The following is a 12,287-nucleotide window of genomic DNA, read 5'->3' as shown; positions in this document are numbered from 1 at the left end:
CCGTTGGACTTTAACCTGGTGTTGTGAGACTTCTTACAAAAGGTTGTTGCCAGCTAGATGGTCTGAACTTGATCAGACGGATAGTGAATGTAACCAATACAAATGGAATTCAGAATAATACTTCTCTGAAAGTGAAATTCTGCGCAAGTCAATTGTGTAAAGTTTCCTCCAAGTTGTAAATATTTCATTGGAAGCCTGATTGACGTGGATGGTCTTTACTTGTTTGTGTTATGTTTTTTTAAGATTCAATGTGTCCCAAAGTAAATTCTGATAAAGTAAGCAAACAATGGGCAGATTGAACAAAATATGTGCCACATGGTCATTGCACCAACAAGGACAAAGTTTATCATGATCTTCCCAGGTCATCACAACCTGGGCAATGAAATTACAATCATGTCAAGCCACAGAATCATGTGAATTTTAATCTTTTTTTAAGAAATATATCTCAGGATTAATTAGCAAGACATGTGAATATCTGTTACATTCACAAAGAGAACAAAGAGCTCTGGTTCATACAACATTAGAAATGAGACATTTTAACTCATGAAAATTCTTCTGAACAAATAATTTTATTCCAAAATCATGAACTTTGATACTGATAAGAAGTGGATTATTCAGCAAAGTGACGCGTGCAAGTGGTCACCTGATACAGAGTTACTGGCTATATATTTGGAGGCAGAAGCAAATTGAATTCAGATTCAAGATGAAAGGCTTTATCTTCTTGTTGGCTCTCGCCTGTGCGGGTAAGACAAGATATTAAATATTTTCCCCATATTTTAAAAATCAAATTCTTGAACATTTGACGAAAAATCTTTTTTGTTCTCATTTTTATTTGTTCCTTCATTTTCAGGGAGTGAAGATGTCAGCAGATATGGTAGGTTAATTTCTTCTTGTTCAAACACTGACATTTTAGTTTTATGTTCTTCAATTTGATGTTGCTTTATTATTCCAATTTGCACAGATCCCACCTTCTCTCAAACCAAGATGCATATTTACAAGTATGATGGTGTGATTCTGACTGGGCTGCCAGAGAAAGGCTTGAATAGAGCTGGTATGAGAATAACCAGCAGAGTGAAGATCAGGGGACTAGGATCAAGCCAGTACCTTCTACAAGTAAGCAAATTTATGGATTTTTCTGCAATATTGGTTCAGTGGGAGTAATGGAAATTATAGATAATTCATATTCAAGGGATTGAGTTGGGTTCCTAAGACATGAGAATGAGTTTTACATAAAAACTGAAACATGAGTTCCTAACTTTAGATTAGACATGAACTTCTCAAACAGCAGTACAACACTCATTACTATCTACAATGGGATTGCAGCTGTAATATTACAATTCTCTTGGTGTCAGGAATGAAAGGTGTAAGTGGGGAGATAGTGAGACATGCTGCAGCCTCGATTCTCCCCACTCTGGGTTTCCAGGTGCCGGCCATGCAAAAGTGTAAAGCAAACCTGCCCCTGTCCTGCGGGAAGGAAAAGTGATAAGTGTGAGGTACTCCAAAACCTCTCCATCTATTTTATGAATAATTTGAAACAGGAACAAAGTAAGGCCACAGGAAGAAAGTAAGGATTCGCTAATTTAGTAGACTATCTCTTGTTAACTGCATGAGGGAGATAGGGATAGGATAAAGAAATATAGAAACTATAAGCAGGAGGAGGCCATTCGTCCTTTTGAGCCTGTTCTGCCATTCATCTTGATCATGGCTGATCATCAAATCCAATATGCTGATGCCCCTTTCTCCCATATCCCTTAATCCCATCAGCCCCAAGAGCTATATCTAATTTACTCTTGAAATCACGCAACGTTTTGGCCTCAACTACATTCTGTGATAGTGAAGTCCACATTCGCCACTCTCTGGATGAAGAAACCTCTCCTCACCTCAGTTCTAAAAGGTTTACCTCTTATCCTCAAACTATAACTCCCAGCTCTGGACTCCCCCACCATTGGAAAGGTTCTTTCTGAATCGAGCCCTGCCTAACCCTGTTAGAATTTTTATAAGTTACTATGAGATCCCCTCTCACTCTTCTAAACTCCAGTAAATATAATCCTAACCGACTTAGTCTCTCCTCATATGACAGACCTACCATCCCAGCAATCAGCTTGGCAAACCTTCACTGTATTCCCTCTATATGTGCCAATAAGGTTAGAAGATGGAAGAGAGGAAGATATTAGTGTGGGGAATCAACAACAGCTCAGACTGTTTTTGGCCAAATGGCCCATTCCAGTTCTGTAATTATTGTTATGAGTAGAAAAGCTGTGGTTTCTGAGGGCATTGGTATAGGCCAGTTATTGACCCATCCATACTGCTTGGCTGGATTACCAATCAGGATGGAGCTTTCACACCTTGACATTATACATGAACACACAAGCTTGAATTCAAGTTATAATTTACATCCTCAGAGAGTGCAAGTGGCAATGCCATGTGCTCTGTAAGTAAATAAATAAGGAAAGTTACATTGCAAATTGCCCAAGAGTCGCAAGGAAATGAGTCTTTGAGCATTTTCTAGACTGACCTTGTTGCCACATTGGATCTGTCCTCTGTGGTCTGTCAATGGAACAATACTGGAGATCAGACAGAATGCACAAGAATCCGAATTGAAGATTAGAGGGTGCTGGTCCATTTCTCAAACTGGAGACAGTAATGGGCATCATGATTTCAAAATAGAAAATATGCTGTTGTCTCATTAATCATTTGAGGGTAAGCAATGTAGTGGCATGAGCACAACTTTCATTTGCGGTTATGTCTTAATCTCAGCTTGAAAATCCTCAACTTCAAGAGCTGAATGGAATTTGGCCCAAGGACCCATTTTCCTCACTCCGCAAGTTGACAGAAAGATGGACCCCACACCTGACCAGACCAGTGAAATTTGGGTATCTCAATGGCCGAGTGGGAAATATCTACACCTCAGAAGACTTACCTGAAGATATTTTAAACATCCACAGAGGAATCATCAACATTTTCCAAATCACCAACAAGAAATTCCAAAACTTCTATGATTTACAAGAGGTATTTATTTCACTTTTGCACACAAACTTTATACATCATCTACATTTGACTCTGAAGTCTCGCTCACTAACCAAAATGTAATTGTCTAGGCTGGAATTGAAGGAATCTGCCATACAAGATATATAGTTCAAGAGGACAAGAGAAAGGAACGCCTGGTCATAACAAAATCTAAAGACTTGACCAATTGCCAGGAGAGGGTTTTGAAACAAACTGGTACAATCTACACGCAACTCTGCCCTTCCTGTCAGCAGGTATACTTCTCATCATCAATTCTTTCCCAAATTATTCCAACTCTCAATAAAATCAGCTCCCAATCAAAATCTGATCATTGTCCATTCAGGTCCATTGCCGCAGACAAAATAACATTCATTCCTCTCCAAGATGGAAAGGGTTGTTAGATGCCTGACCTTATTTTTTGAACCTATCAACAGAAATAGACAGAATGGTAACCATGGTGATGTTTTCCTATCATTAGAGAGGCAGGAATATCCGTGCATCTGCTGCTTCCACCATCGTCCTGAAACCTACAGCACTTGGTGCAATTGTTCAGGAAGCTAGGGTTCGAGAAGTGCATCAGTTTACACCGTTCCATGAACTTGATGGGGCTTTTCGATTGGAGGCAAGGTAAGTCAACAATTAGCTTTGTTAATGATTCTCATTCGTTTGTCTTCCATTCTGCTTCTGGACTGTGTTTGGAACTTAACATTTTCAACTCTCTGTAAACAATTGTTGATACAGTCAAGTCTGATTATGGACCAGAATGTTACCATTAGTTGTTGCAGAACAAAAACCCCACCCAATGATCCAATCTTGATCTTTTCCTCCACAGTAAAGCTGTTTGACTTTCTTTCAGTGTCACATTTGTTCTGGAAAGCCTCTGATGAACATTTTCCATTGCAGACAAAGCCTTATCTTGGAGAAGATCACATCAGCGCAGATGGAACAAATCCCAGACATGCGAAGTCAACGAAGTTTGCAATACCGCAGCGAGAGAAATGTTCTCCAGCAGCCATTCAAATTGCTGAAGGACCAAAATGTGATCACACAGGTGAATATATCGACAAATATTCTTCTCTTTTTAAAATTTGTCCAAGGAATGTGGGAGTCCAGTAAGGCTAACATTTGGTGCCCATCTATAACTTATTGACAAGGACCCAGCAACAGTGAAGGAATGGTGACTTAGTTTTAAGTTATAATGTTGGGTGATTTGGAGGGGAGTTTGCATACGGTGATGTACCCATGTGTCCGCCACTCGTGCTCTGAGCTGTACAGGTTGTGGGTTTGCAAGGCGGTGTTGAAGGAGCCTGAGTGAGTTGTGGCAATGTATCTTGTCGATGGTACACACTGCTGCCACTGTGCGACTCTGGAGGTATAATGTGCTGAATGAGTTGCCTATTAAGTGGGCTGCGTTGTCCTGGATGGTGTTGTTTCAGGAATGTTGTTGGAGCTGCACTCATGCAGCCAATTCTTCACCTCTTTCTGTTAAATTAGCCTCAGTGAAAGAGATTAATTTAATGGAGTTTTTATTTGTTTTTTTTCACTAGATTAAAGACACCTTGAATCACATGGCTAAGCACAATGTGCAGGATATCCATATGGATGCTCCATTGAGACTCCTGCAGCTTGTGCAGTTTCTCCGTTTAGCTCCACACAGAGCCTTCTCTGAAATTTGGAACTGGGCTAAAACACAACCTGAACAAAGGTACGTGGTCACAAGAGCATTAAGATTATGATTTAAGATGAAAGTTTTATCACAATATAACTGGTGCGGCACGGTGGCACAGTGGATAGCACTGCTGCTTCACAGAACCAGGGACACGGGTTCAATTCTGGCCTTGGCTCACTATCTGGATGGAGTTTGCACATTGTCCCCATGTCTGCGTGGGTTTCCTCCAGGTGCTCTGGTTTCCTCCAACAGTCCAAAGACGTGCAGGTTAGGTAGATTGGCTATGCTAAATTGGCCCTTGGTGTCAGGGGGACAAGCTAGGGTAAATGCATGGGGTTATGGGCATAGGGCCTTGCTGAGATTATGATCGGTGCAGTCTCAGTGGGCCGAATGGCCTCTTTCTGCTCTGTAGAGTTCTTTGACTCTATGATAACTGGCTCTACAGTTGGCCATGACTCGTAAACCTGAGCAGTGGATCCCTTACTTCAGCCTGGTGTGATTGCCTAAAGGACAGGGACAACCCCAACACCCCCATAAACCCCAACGCCCACAGCAACTCCCCTCACCCCCACATCACACACCTCTTCATTATCCTGCAAAGCTCAGAGGTGTCTATTTAAAGTAAACTACAACAAACCAGTTGATAAATGGCTGTGAGATTTGAGAGCTTCCACTCTCGTGTTATAATCCTATTGTCCTTGGCCTGCTGCAATGTTCCAGTGAAGCTCAATGTAAACTGGAGGAACCGCATCTCATCTTCCAGCTTGGCACATTTCAGCCTTCTGCTCTCAACATCAAATTCAACAACTTCAGATGATTACCTCTCCCACCTCGACCCCTTTGTTTTCATTTTATTTAATTTTTAACTCTTTTCTATCTTTTATTTATTTATTGTCTTTCTTTACTTTTGTTTCCCCTTGCACTCTTTCCCCCTTTTTTCCCTCCATTTCTTATTTTTCCTCCTCCTTTGCTTCCTCTTATCCCCTTTTCTCAATTTTACCTCTCTCCCATCCATCTCCCCCCTCCCCTCACTCCTCATCTGTCGCAGCTTACCCCCTGATTTCAGCTTCTCTGCCGTATGGCCATTCACACCTTCTATTACCAGGCTGATTCCTGGGATGTGAGGTCTGTCATAAGAGGAGAGATTAAGTCAGTTAGGATTGTATTCACTGGAGTTTAGAAGAGTGAGAGGGGATCTCATAGAAATTTATAAAATTCTTACAGTGTTAGACAGGGGTAGATTCAGAAGGAATGTTCCCAGTGGTGGGGGAGTCCAGAACAAAGGGACAGAGTTTGAGGATGAGGGATAAACCTTTTAGAACAGAGGTGAGGAGAAATTGCTCCACCCAAGGCGTGGTGAATGTGTGGAATTCATTACCATAGAATGTAGTTGAGGCCAAAACGTTGTGCGATTTCGAGTAGAAATTAGATATAGTTCTTGGGGCTAAAGCATCAAGGGACATGGGAGGATGGGGGGATCAGGATATTGAATTTGATGATCAGCCATGATCAAAATGAATAGCGGAGCAGGCTCGAAGGGCCGAATGGCCTACTCCTGCTTCTAGTTTCTCTGTTTCCATATTTAGGTTTCCGAGCCTTTCCGCTTGTTTTTCTGGCTATGACTCATCTTTCATACCCTCACCCTACAGCATAAATATCTTCCACTTTCTGTACATTTCTGCTTTGACAAAGTGCCATCCGGACTCAAAGCGTCACCTCTTTTCCCTCATTACAGATGCTGCCAGACCTGTTGGGATTTCCAGCAATTTCTCTTTTGGTTATAATCCATGATGCTCAGAATGTTCTTTTCTCTTAAAAATGATGCATCATGCAGCGACTCTGAATACATCACAAAACAGACAATCTCAAACCTAGCGTATGAGTGAGCTGGTGTGGGATTTGGGGATGTTTTGCCAGAGCAATGACAATTCAGCCTCTAAATCTGGAGTTAGTCTATATTGGATCTTCAACATCACAAGTCTGCGTGGGTTTCCTCCGGGTGCTTCTGTTTCCTCCCACAGTCCAAAGATGTGCGGGGTTAGGTTGATTGGCCATGCTAAAATTGCCCCTTAGTGTTCTGGGATGCATAGATTAGAGGGATTAGCGGGTAAAATATGTAGGGATATGGGGGTAGGGCCTGGGTGGGATAGTGTGCGGTGCAGACTAGATGGGCCGAATGGCCCCTTTCTCTACTGTAGGGTTTCTATGATTTCTATGACAAGTCCATCAGTTATTGAGCTCCAGGACAACAACTTCCCCGCAGTGAACAATGTTAAAATTTGCAGAGTAATTCATTACCTTATTGTCCAGTCAGGATGTCCCAGAAATTCCTCTCTGTGTGGATGAGATTTTAAACATCATTCTTGGGATGTGGGCATGATTACCAAGTTCAGCATTTGATTACACAGCCTGGAAGAGTCATGGTGAGCTTCTACTTGACCAGGTGCAGTCTCTATGGTGAAGGTGCTACAGTAAGAAGTTTAACAACACCAGGTTAAAGTCCAACAGGTTTATTTGGTAGCAAAAGCCACACAAGCTTTCGAGGCTCTAAGCCCCTTCTTCAGGTGAGTGGGAATTCTGTTCACAAACAGAACTTATAAAGACACAGACTCAATTTACATGAATAATGGTTGGAATGCGAATACTTACAACTAATCCAGTCTTTAAGAAACAAAACAATGGGAGTGGAGAGAGCATCAAGACAGGCTAAAAAGATGTGTATTGTCTCCAGACAAGACAGCCAGTGAAACTCTGCAGGTCCACGCAACTGTGGGAGTTACAAATAGTGTGACATAAACCCAATATCCCGGTTGAGGCCGTCCTTGTGTGTGCGGAACTTGGCTATCAGTTTCTGCTCAGCGACTCTGCGCTGTCGTGTGTCGCGAAGGCCGCCTTGGAGAACGCTTACCCGAATATCAGAGGCCGAATGCCCGTGACCGCTGAAGTGCTCCCCAACAGGAAGAGAACAGTCTTGCCTGGTGATTGTCGAGCGGTGTTCATTCATCCGTTGTCGCAGCGTCTGCATAGTTTCCCCAATGTACCATGCCTCGGGACATCCTTTCTTGCAGCGTATCAGGTAGACAACGTTGGCCGAGTTGCAAGAGTATGTACCGTGTACCTGGTGGATGGTGTTCTCACGTGAGATGATGGCATCTGTGTCGATGATCCGGCACGTCTTGCAGAGGTTGCTGTGGCAGGGTTGTGTGGTGTCTTGGTCACTGTTCTCCTGAAGGCTGGGTAGTTTGCTGCGGACAATGGTCTGTTTGAGGTTGTGCGGTTGTTTGAAGGCAAGAAGTGGGGGTGTGGGGATGGCCTTGGCGAGATGTTCGTCTTCATCAATGACATGTTGAAGGCTCCGGAGGAGATGCCGTAGCTTCTCCGCTCCGGGGAAGTACTGGACAACGAAGGGTACTCTGTCCACTGTGTCCCGTGTTTGTCTTCTGAGGAGGTCGGTGCGGTTTTTCGCTGTGGCGCGTTGGAACTGTTGATCAATGAGTCTAGCGCCATATCCTGTTCTTATGAGGGCATCTTTCAGCGTCTGGAGGTGTCTGTTGCGATCCTCCTCATCCGAGCAGATCCTGTGTATTCGGAGGGCTTGTCCGTAGGGGATGGCTTCTTTAACGTGTTTAGGGTGGAAGCTGGAGAAGTGGAGCATCGTGAGGTTATCCGTGGGCTTGCGGTACAGTGAGGTGCTGAGGTGACCATCCTTAATGGAGATGCGCGTGTCCAAGAATGCAACCGATTCCGGAGAGTAGTCTATGGTGAGCCTGATGGTGGGATGGAACTTGTTGATGTCATCATAGAGTTGTTTCAGTGATTGTTCACCATGAGTCCAAAGGAAGAAAATTTCATCGATGTATCTAGTGTATAGCATCGGTTGAAGGTCCCGTGCGGTGAAGAAGTCTTGTTCGAACCTGTGCATGAAGATGTTGGCATATTGAGGTGCAAATTTGGTCCCCCTGGCTGTTCCGTGTGTCTGGATGAAGAACTGGTTGTTGAAGGTGAAGATATTGTGGTCCAGGATGAAGCGGATGAGATGTAAAATTGCATCTGGAAACTGGCAGTTGTTGGCGCTGAGCACTGAGGCCGTTGCAGCAATGCCATCGTCATGGGGGATGCTGGTGTAGAGTGCTGAGACATCCATTGTGACGAGGAGCGCTCCTGGTTCAACTGCTCCATGTGTGCCGAGTTTCTGTAGGAAGTCCGTCGTGTCGCGACAAAAGCTGGGGGTTCTTTGTACAATGGGTTTCAGGATGCCCTCGACATAGCCGGAGAGGTTCTCGCACAGGGTCCCATTGCCCGATACGATGGGACGGCCGGGTGTGTTTGCCTTGTGTATCTTCGGGAGGCAGTAGAGATCTCCAACGCGGGGAGTACGTGGGATGAGAGCACGGAGGGTGTTCTGAAGGTCCGGATCAAAGGTCTTGATCAGAGTGTTGAGTTGACGGGTGTGTTCTTTGGTCGGATCTGCAGGTAACTGTCTGTAGTGTTCCTCGTTGTTGAGTTGTCGGTACACTTCTTTGCAGAAATCCGTTCTGTTCAGTATGACGATGGCCCCTCCTTTGTCTGCTGGTTTGATGACAATGTTGCGGTTGGTCTTGAGAGCGTGGATGGCGTTACGTTGTGCTTGGGTGATGTTCGGGGCTGTCTTGTGAGTGCGGCTGATGAATTTGGTGTTGACGCACCTCCTGACGGCTTGGGCATACATGTCAAGTCGAGGGCAGCGGCCTTCCGGAGGTTCGAACAAGACTTCTTCACCGCATGGGACCTTCAACCGATGCTATACACTAGATACATCGATGAAATTTTCTTCCTTTGGACTCATGGTGAACAATCACTGAAACAACTCTATGATGACATCAACAAGTTCCATCCCACCATCAGGCTCACCATAGACTACTCTCCGGAATCGGTTGCATTCTTGGACACGCGCATCTCCATTAAGGATGGTCACCTCAGCACCTCACTGTACCGCAAGCCCACGGATAACCTCACGATGCTCCACTTCTCCAGCTTCCACCCTAAACACGTTAAAGAAGCCATCCCCTACGGACAAGCCCTCCGAATACACAGGATCTGCTCGGATGAGGAGGATCGCAACAGACACCTCCAGACGCTGAAAGATGCCCTCATAAGAACAGGATATGGCGCTAGACTCATTGATCAACAGTTCCAACGCGCCACAGCGAAAAACCGCACCGACCTCCTCAGAAGACAAACACGGGACACAGTGGACAGAGTACCCTTCGTTGTCCAGTACTTCCCCGGAGCGGAGAAGCTACGGCATCTCCTCCGGAGCCTTCAACATGTCATTGATGAAGACGAACATCTCGCCAAGGCCATCCCCACACCCCCACTTCTTGCCTTCAAACAACCGCACAACCTCAAACAGACCATTGTCCGCAGCAAACTACCCAGCCTTCAGGAGAACAGTGACCAAGACACCACACAACCCTGCCACAGCAACCTCTGCAAGACGTGCCGGATCATCGACACAGATGCCATCATCTCACGTGAGAACACCATCCACCAGGTACACGGTACATACTCTTGCAACTCGGCCAACGTTGTCTACCTGATACGCTGCAAGAAAGGATGTCCCGAGGCATGGTACATTGGGGAAACTATGCAGACGCTGCGACAACGGATGAATGAACACCGCTCGACAATCACCAGGCAAGACTGTTCTCTTCCTGTTGGGGAGCACTTCAGCGGTCACGGGCATTCGGCCTCTGATATTCGGGTAAGCGTTCTCCAAGGCGGCCTTCGCGACACACGACAGCGCAGAGTCGCTGAGCAGAAACTGATAGCCAAGTTCCGCACACACAAGGACGGCCTCAACCGGGATATTGGGTTTATGTCACACTATTTGTAACTCCCACAGTTGCGTGGACCTGCAGAGTTTCACTGGCTGTCTTGTCTGGAGACAATACACATCTTTTTAGCCTGTCTTGATGCTCTCTCCACTCCCATTGTTTTGTTTCTTAAAGACTGGATTAGTTGTAAGTATTCGCATTCCAACCATTATTCATGTAAATTGAGTCTGTGTCTTTATAAGTTCTGTTTGTGAACAGAATTCCCACTCACCTGAAGAAGGGGCTTAGAGCCTCGAAAGCTTGTGTGGCTTTTGCTACCAAATAAACCTGTTGGACTTTAACCTGGTGTTGTTAAACTTCTTACTGTGTTTACCCCAGTCCAACGCCGGCATCTCCACATCACGAAGGTGCTACCACAGTGCTAGGAATGTCAGGACTGTGACACGAATGTCGGGAATGTGGAGCCTGGAAAGGGAAGAACTGAAAAACTTTTTTTGTTTCCTCACTCTAGGCACTGGTTACTTGAGGCAATCCCCGCTGTCGGGACAATAGAAACGATGAAATTCATCAAGAGCAGAATTCAAGAAAGTGAAAAAATCCCCTCGGAAATACTTCAGGCTTTAATTCTTGCATTGCACCAAGTCAAAACCGACCGCGATGTTCTTGCTGAGGCCAAAGTGAGTTTACATTCAATCTACACCTTGTGTCGTAGTCAAAGGAAAGTAATTCTTGTGATGCAGACATCTCTGGCTAGGGAAGCATTTACTCCCCTAGAAAACCATAGAACCACAGAAAGGTTACAGCGCAGAAAGAGGTTATTCACTGCATCCTGTCTGTGCCGATCAAAAAGAGAATGAAGAAACTAGCGTCTCATTTTAATCCAATTTTCCAGAATCTGCTCCGTCGGTTGCCGGTTCCAGCACTTCTGCTGCAGATCTCCAGCCTTTACCTTTAAATGAGTTGAGCATTTCAGCCTTAACCACCAACCCGGCAGTGAATTCCAGACACTCACCACCATCTGGATGATTCTCTCAATGACCTTGAATCTATTGCTCCCTGCTCACTGGCGCCTCAGGGTCAGCACAGTGGCACAGTCGTCAGCACTGCTGCATCACAGCGCCAGGGACCCGGGTTGCATTTCAGCCTCGGGTGACTATCTGTGTGGAGTTTGCACATTCTTCCCGTCTCTTCATGGGTTTCCTCCGGGTGTTCCGGTTTCCTCCCAAACTCCAAAGATGTGTAGGTTCAGTGAATTAGCCGTGGTAAATGTACCAGTTTAAGGGGATAGAGCAGAGGGCAGGTCCTGGGTGGAATACTCTTTCAGATTCAGTGCAGACTTTATGGGCCGAATGGCCTCTTTCAGCAATATCTAGGATTCAATGGTTAACATTTGAAGACAACCATTTTCTGGACCACTTCTCATTCAAAAACGATTATTTTATTCATTCATGGGATGTGGATGTTGCTGGATATGCCAGCATTCATTGCACATTCCTCGTTGTTTTAGAAGATGATGATGAGCTGACATCTTGAACTGTTGCAGTCCATGTGGGGTGCAGGTACAACCACAGTGCTGTTAGGGAGGGAGTTCCAGAATTTTGACCCAGTGACGGATTGGTGATATATTTCCAAGTCAGGGTGGTGAGTGACATGGAGGGAAGCTTCCAGGTAGTGGTGTTCCCAGGCATCTGCTGTTCTGTTTTTCTATATGGAAGTAGTCATGGGTTTGGAAGGTGCTGTCAAAGAAATCTTGGTGAATTCCTGCAGTGCATCTTGTAGATAGTACTTGTGGAACA

The 12,287-nt window shown here is 45.0% G+C and overlaps 1 protein-coding gene across 3 annotated transcripts in view; it reads left to right on the top strand.

Annotated features, from left to right (window-relative positions):
• The first annotated feature begins 688 nt into the window (after window positions 1-688).
• The window catches only part of LOC144497567 (vitellogenin-like), a 45,793-nt gene continuing 34,194 nt past the window's right edge, over window positions 689-12,287 (top strand). For all 3 annotated transcript variants that reach the window (XM_078218995.1, XM_078218996.1, XM_078218994.1), the window contains exons 1-9: window positions 689-743; window positions 851-874; window positions 962-1,113; window positions 2,758-3,009; window positions 3,099-3,260; window positions 3,485-3,633; window positions 3,910-4,057; window positions 4,554-4,711; window positions 11,003-11,168. In XM_078218995.1, coding sequence (XP_078075121.1) covers window positions 704-743; window positions 851-874; window positions 962-1,113; window positions 2,758-3,009; window positions 3,099-3,260; window positions 3,485-3,633; window positions 3,910-4,057; window positions 4,554-4,711; window positions 11,003-11,168 — 1,251 coding nt within the window. In that variant the 5' untranslated portion in view covers window positions 689-703. The remainder of the gene's footprint in view (window positions 744-850; window positions 875-961; window positions 1,114-2,757; window positions 3,010-3,098; window positions 3,261-3,484; window positions 3,634-3,909; window positions 4,058-4,553; window positions 4,712-11,002; window positions 11,169-12,287) is intronic.

This window comes from Mustelus asterias, chromosome 8, assembly GCF_964213995.1.
Source record: "Mustelus asterias chromosome 8, sMusAst1.hap1.1, whole genome shotgun sequence".
In the NCBI taxonomy this organism is placed as follows: domain Eukaryota; kingdom Metazoa; phylum Chordata; class Chondrichthyes; order Carcharhiniformes; family Triakidae; genus Mustelus; species Mustelus asterias.
The sequence above is the reverse complement of the archived record's forward strand: the minus strand, read 5'-3'. Positions and strand labels throughout refer to the sequence as shown.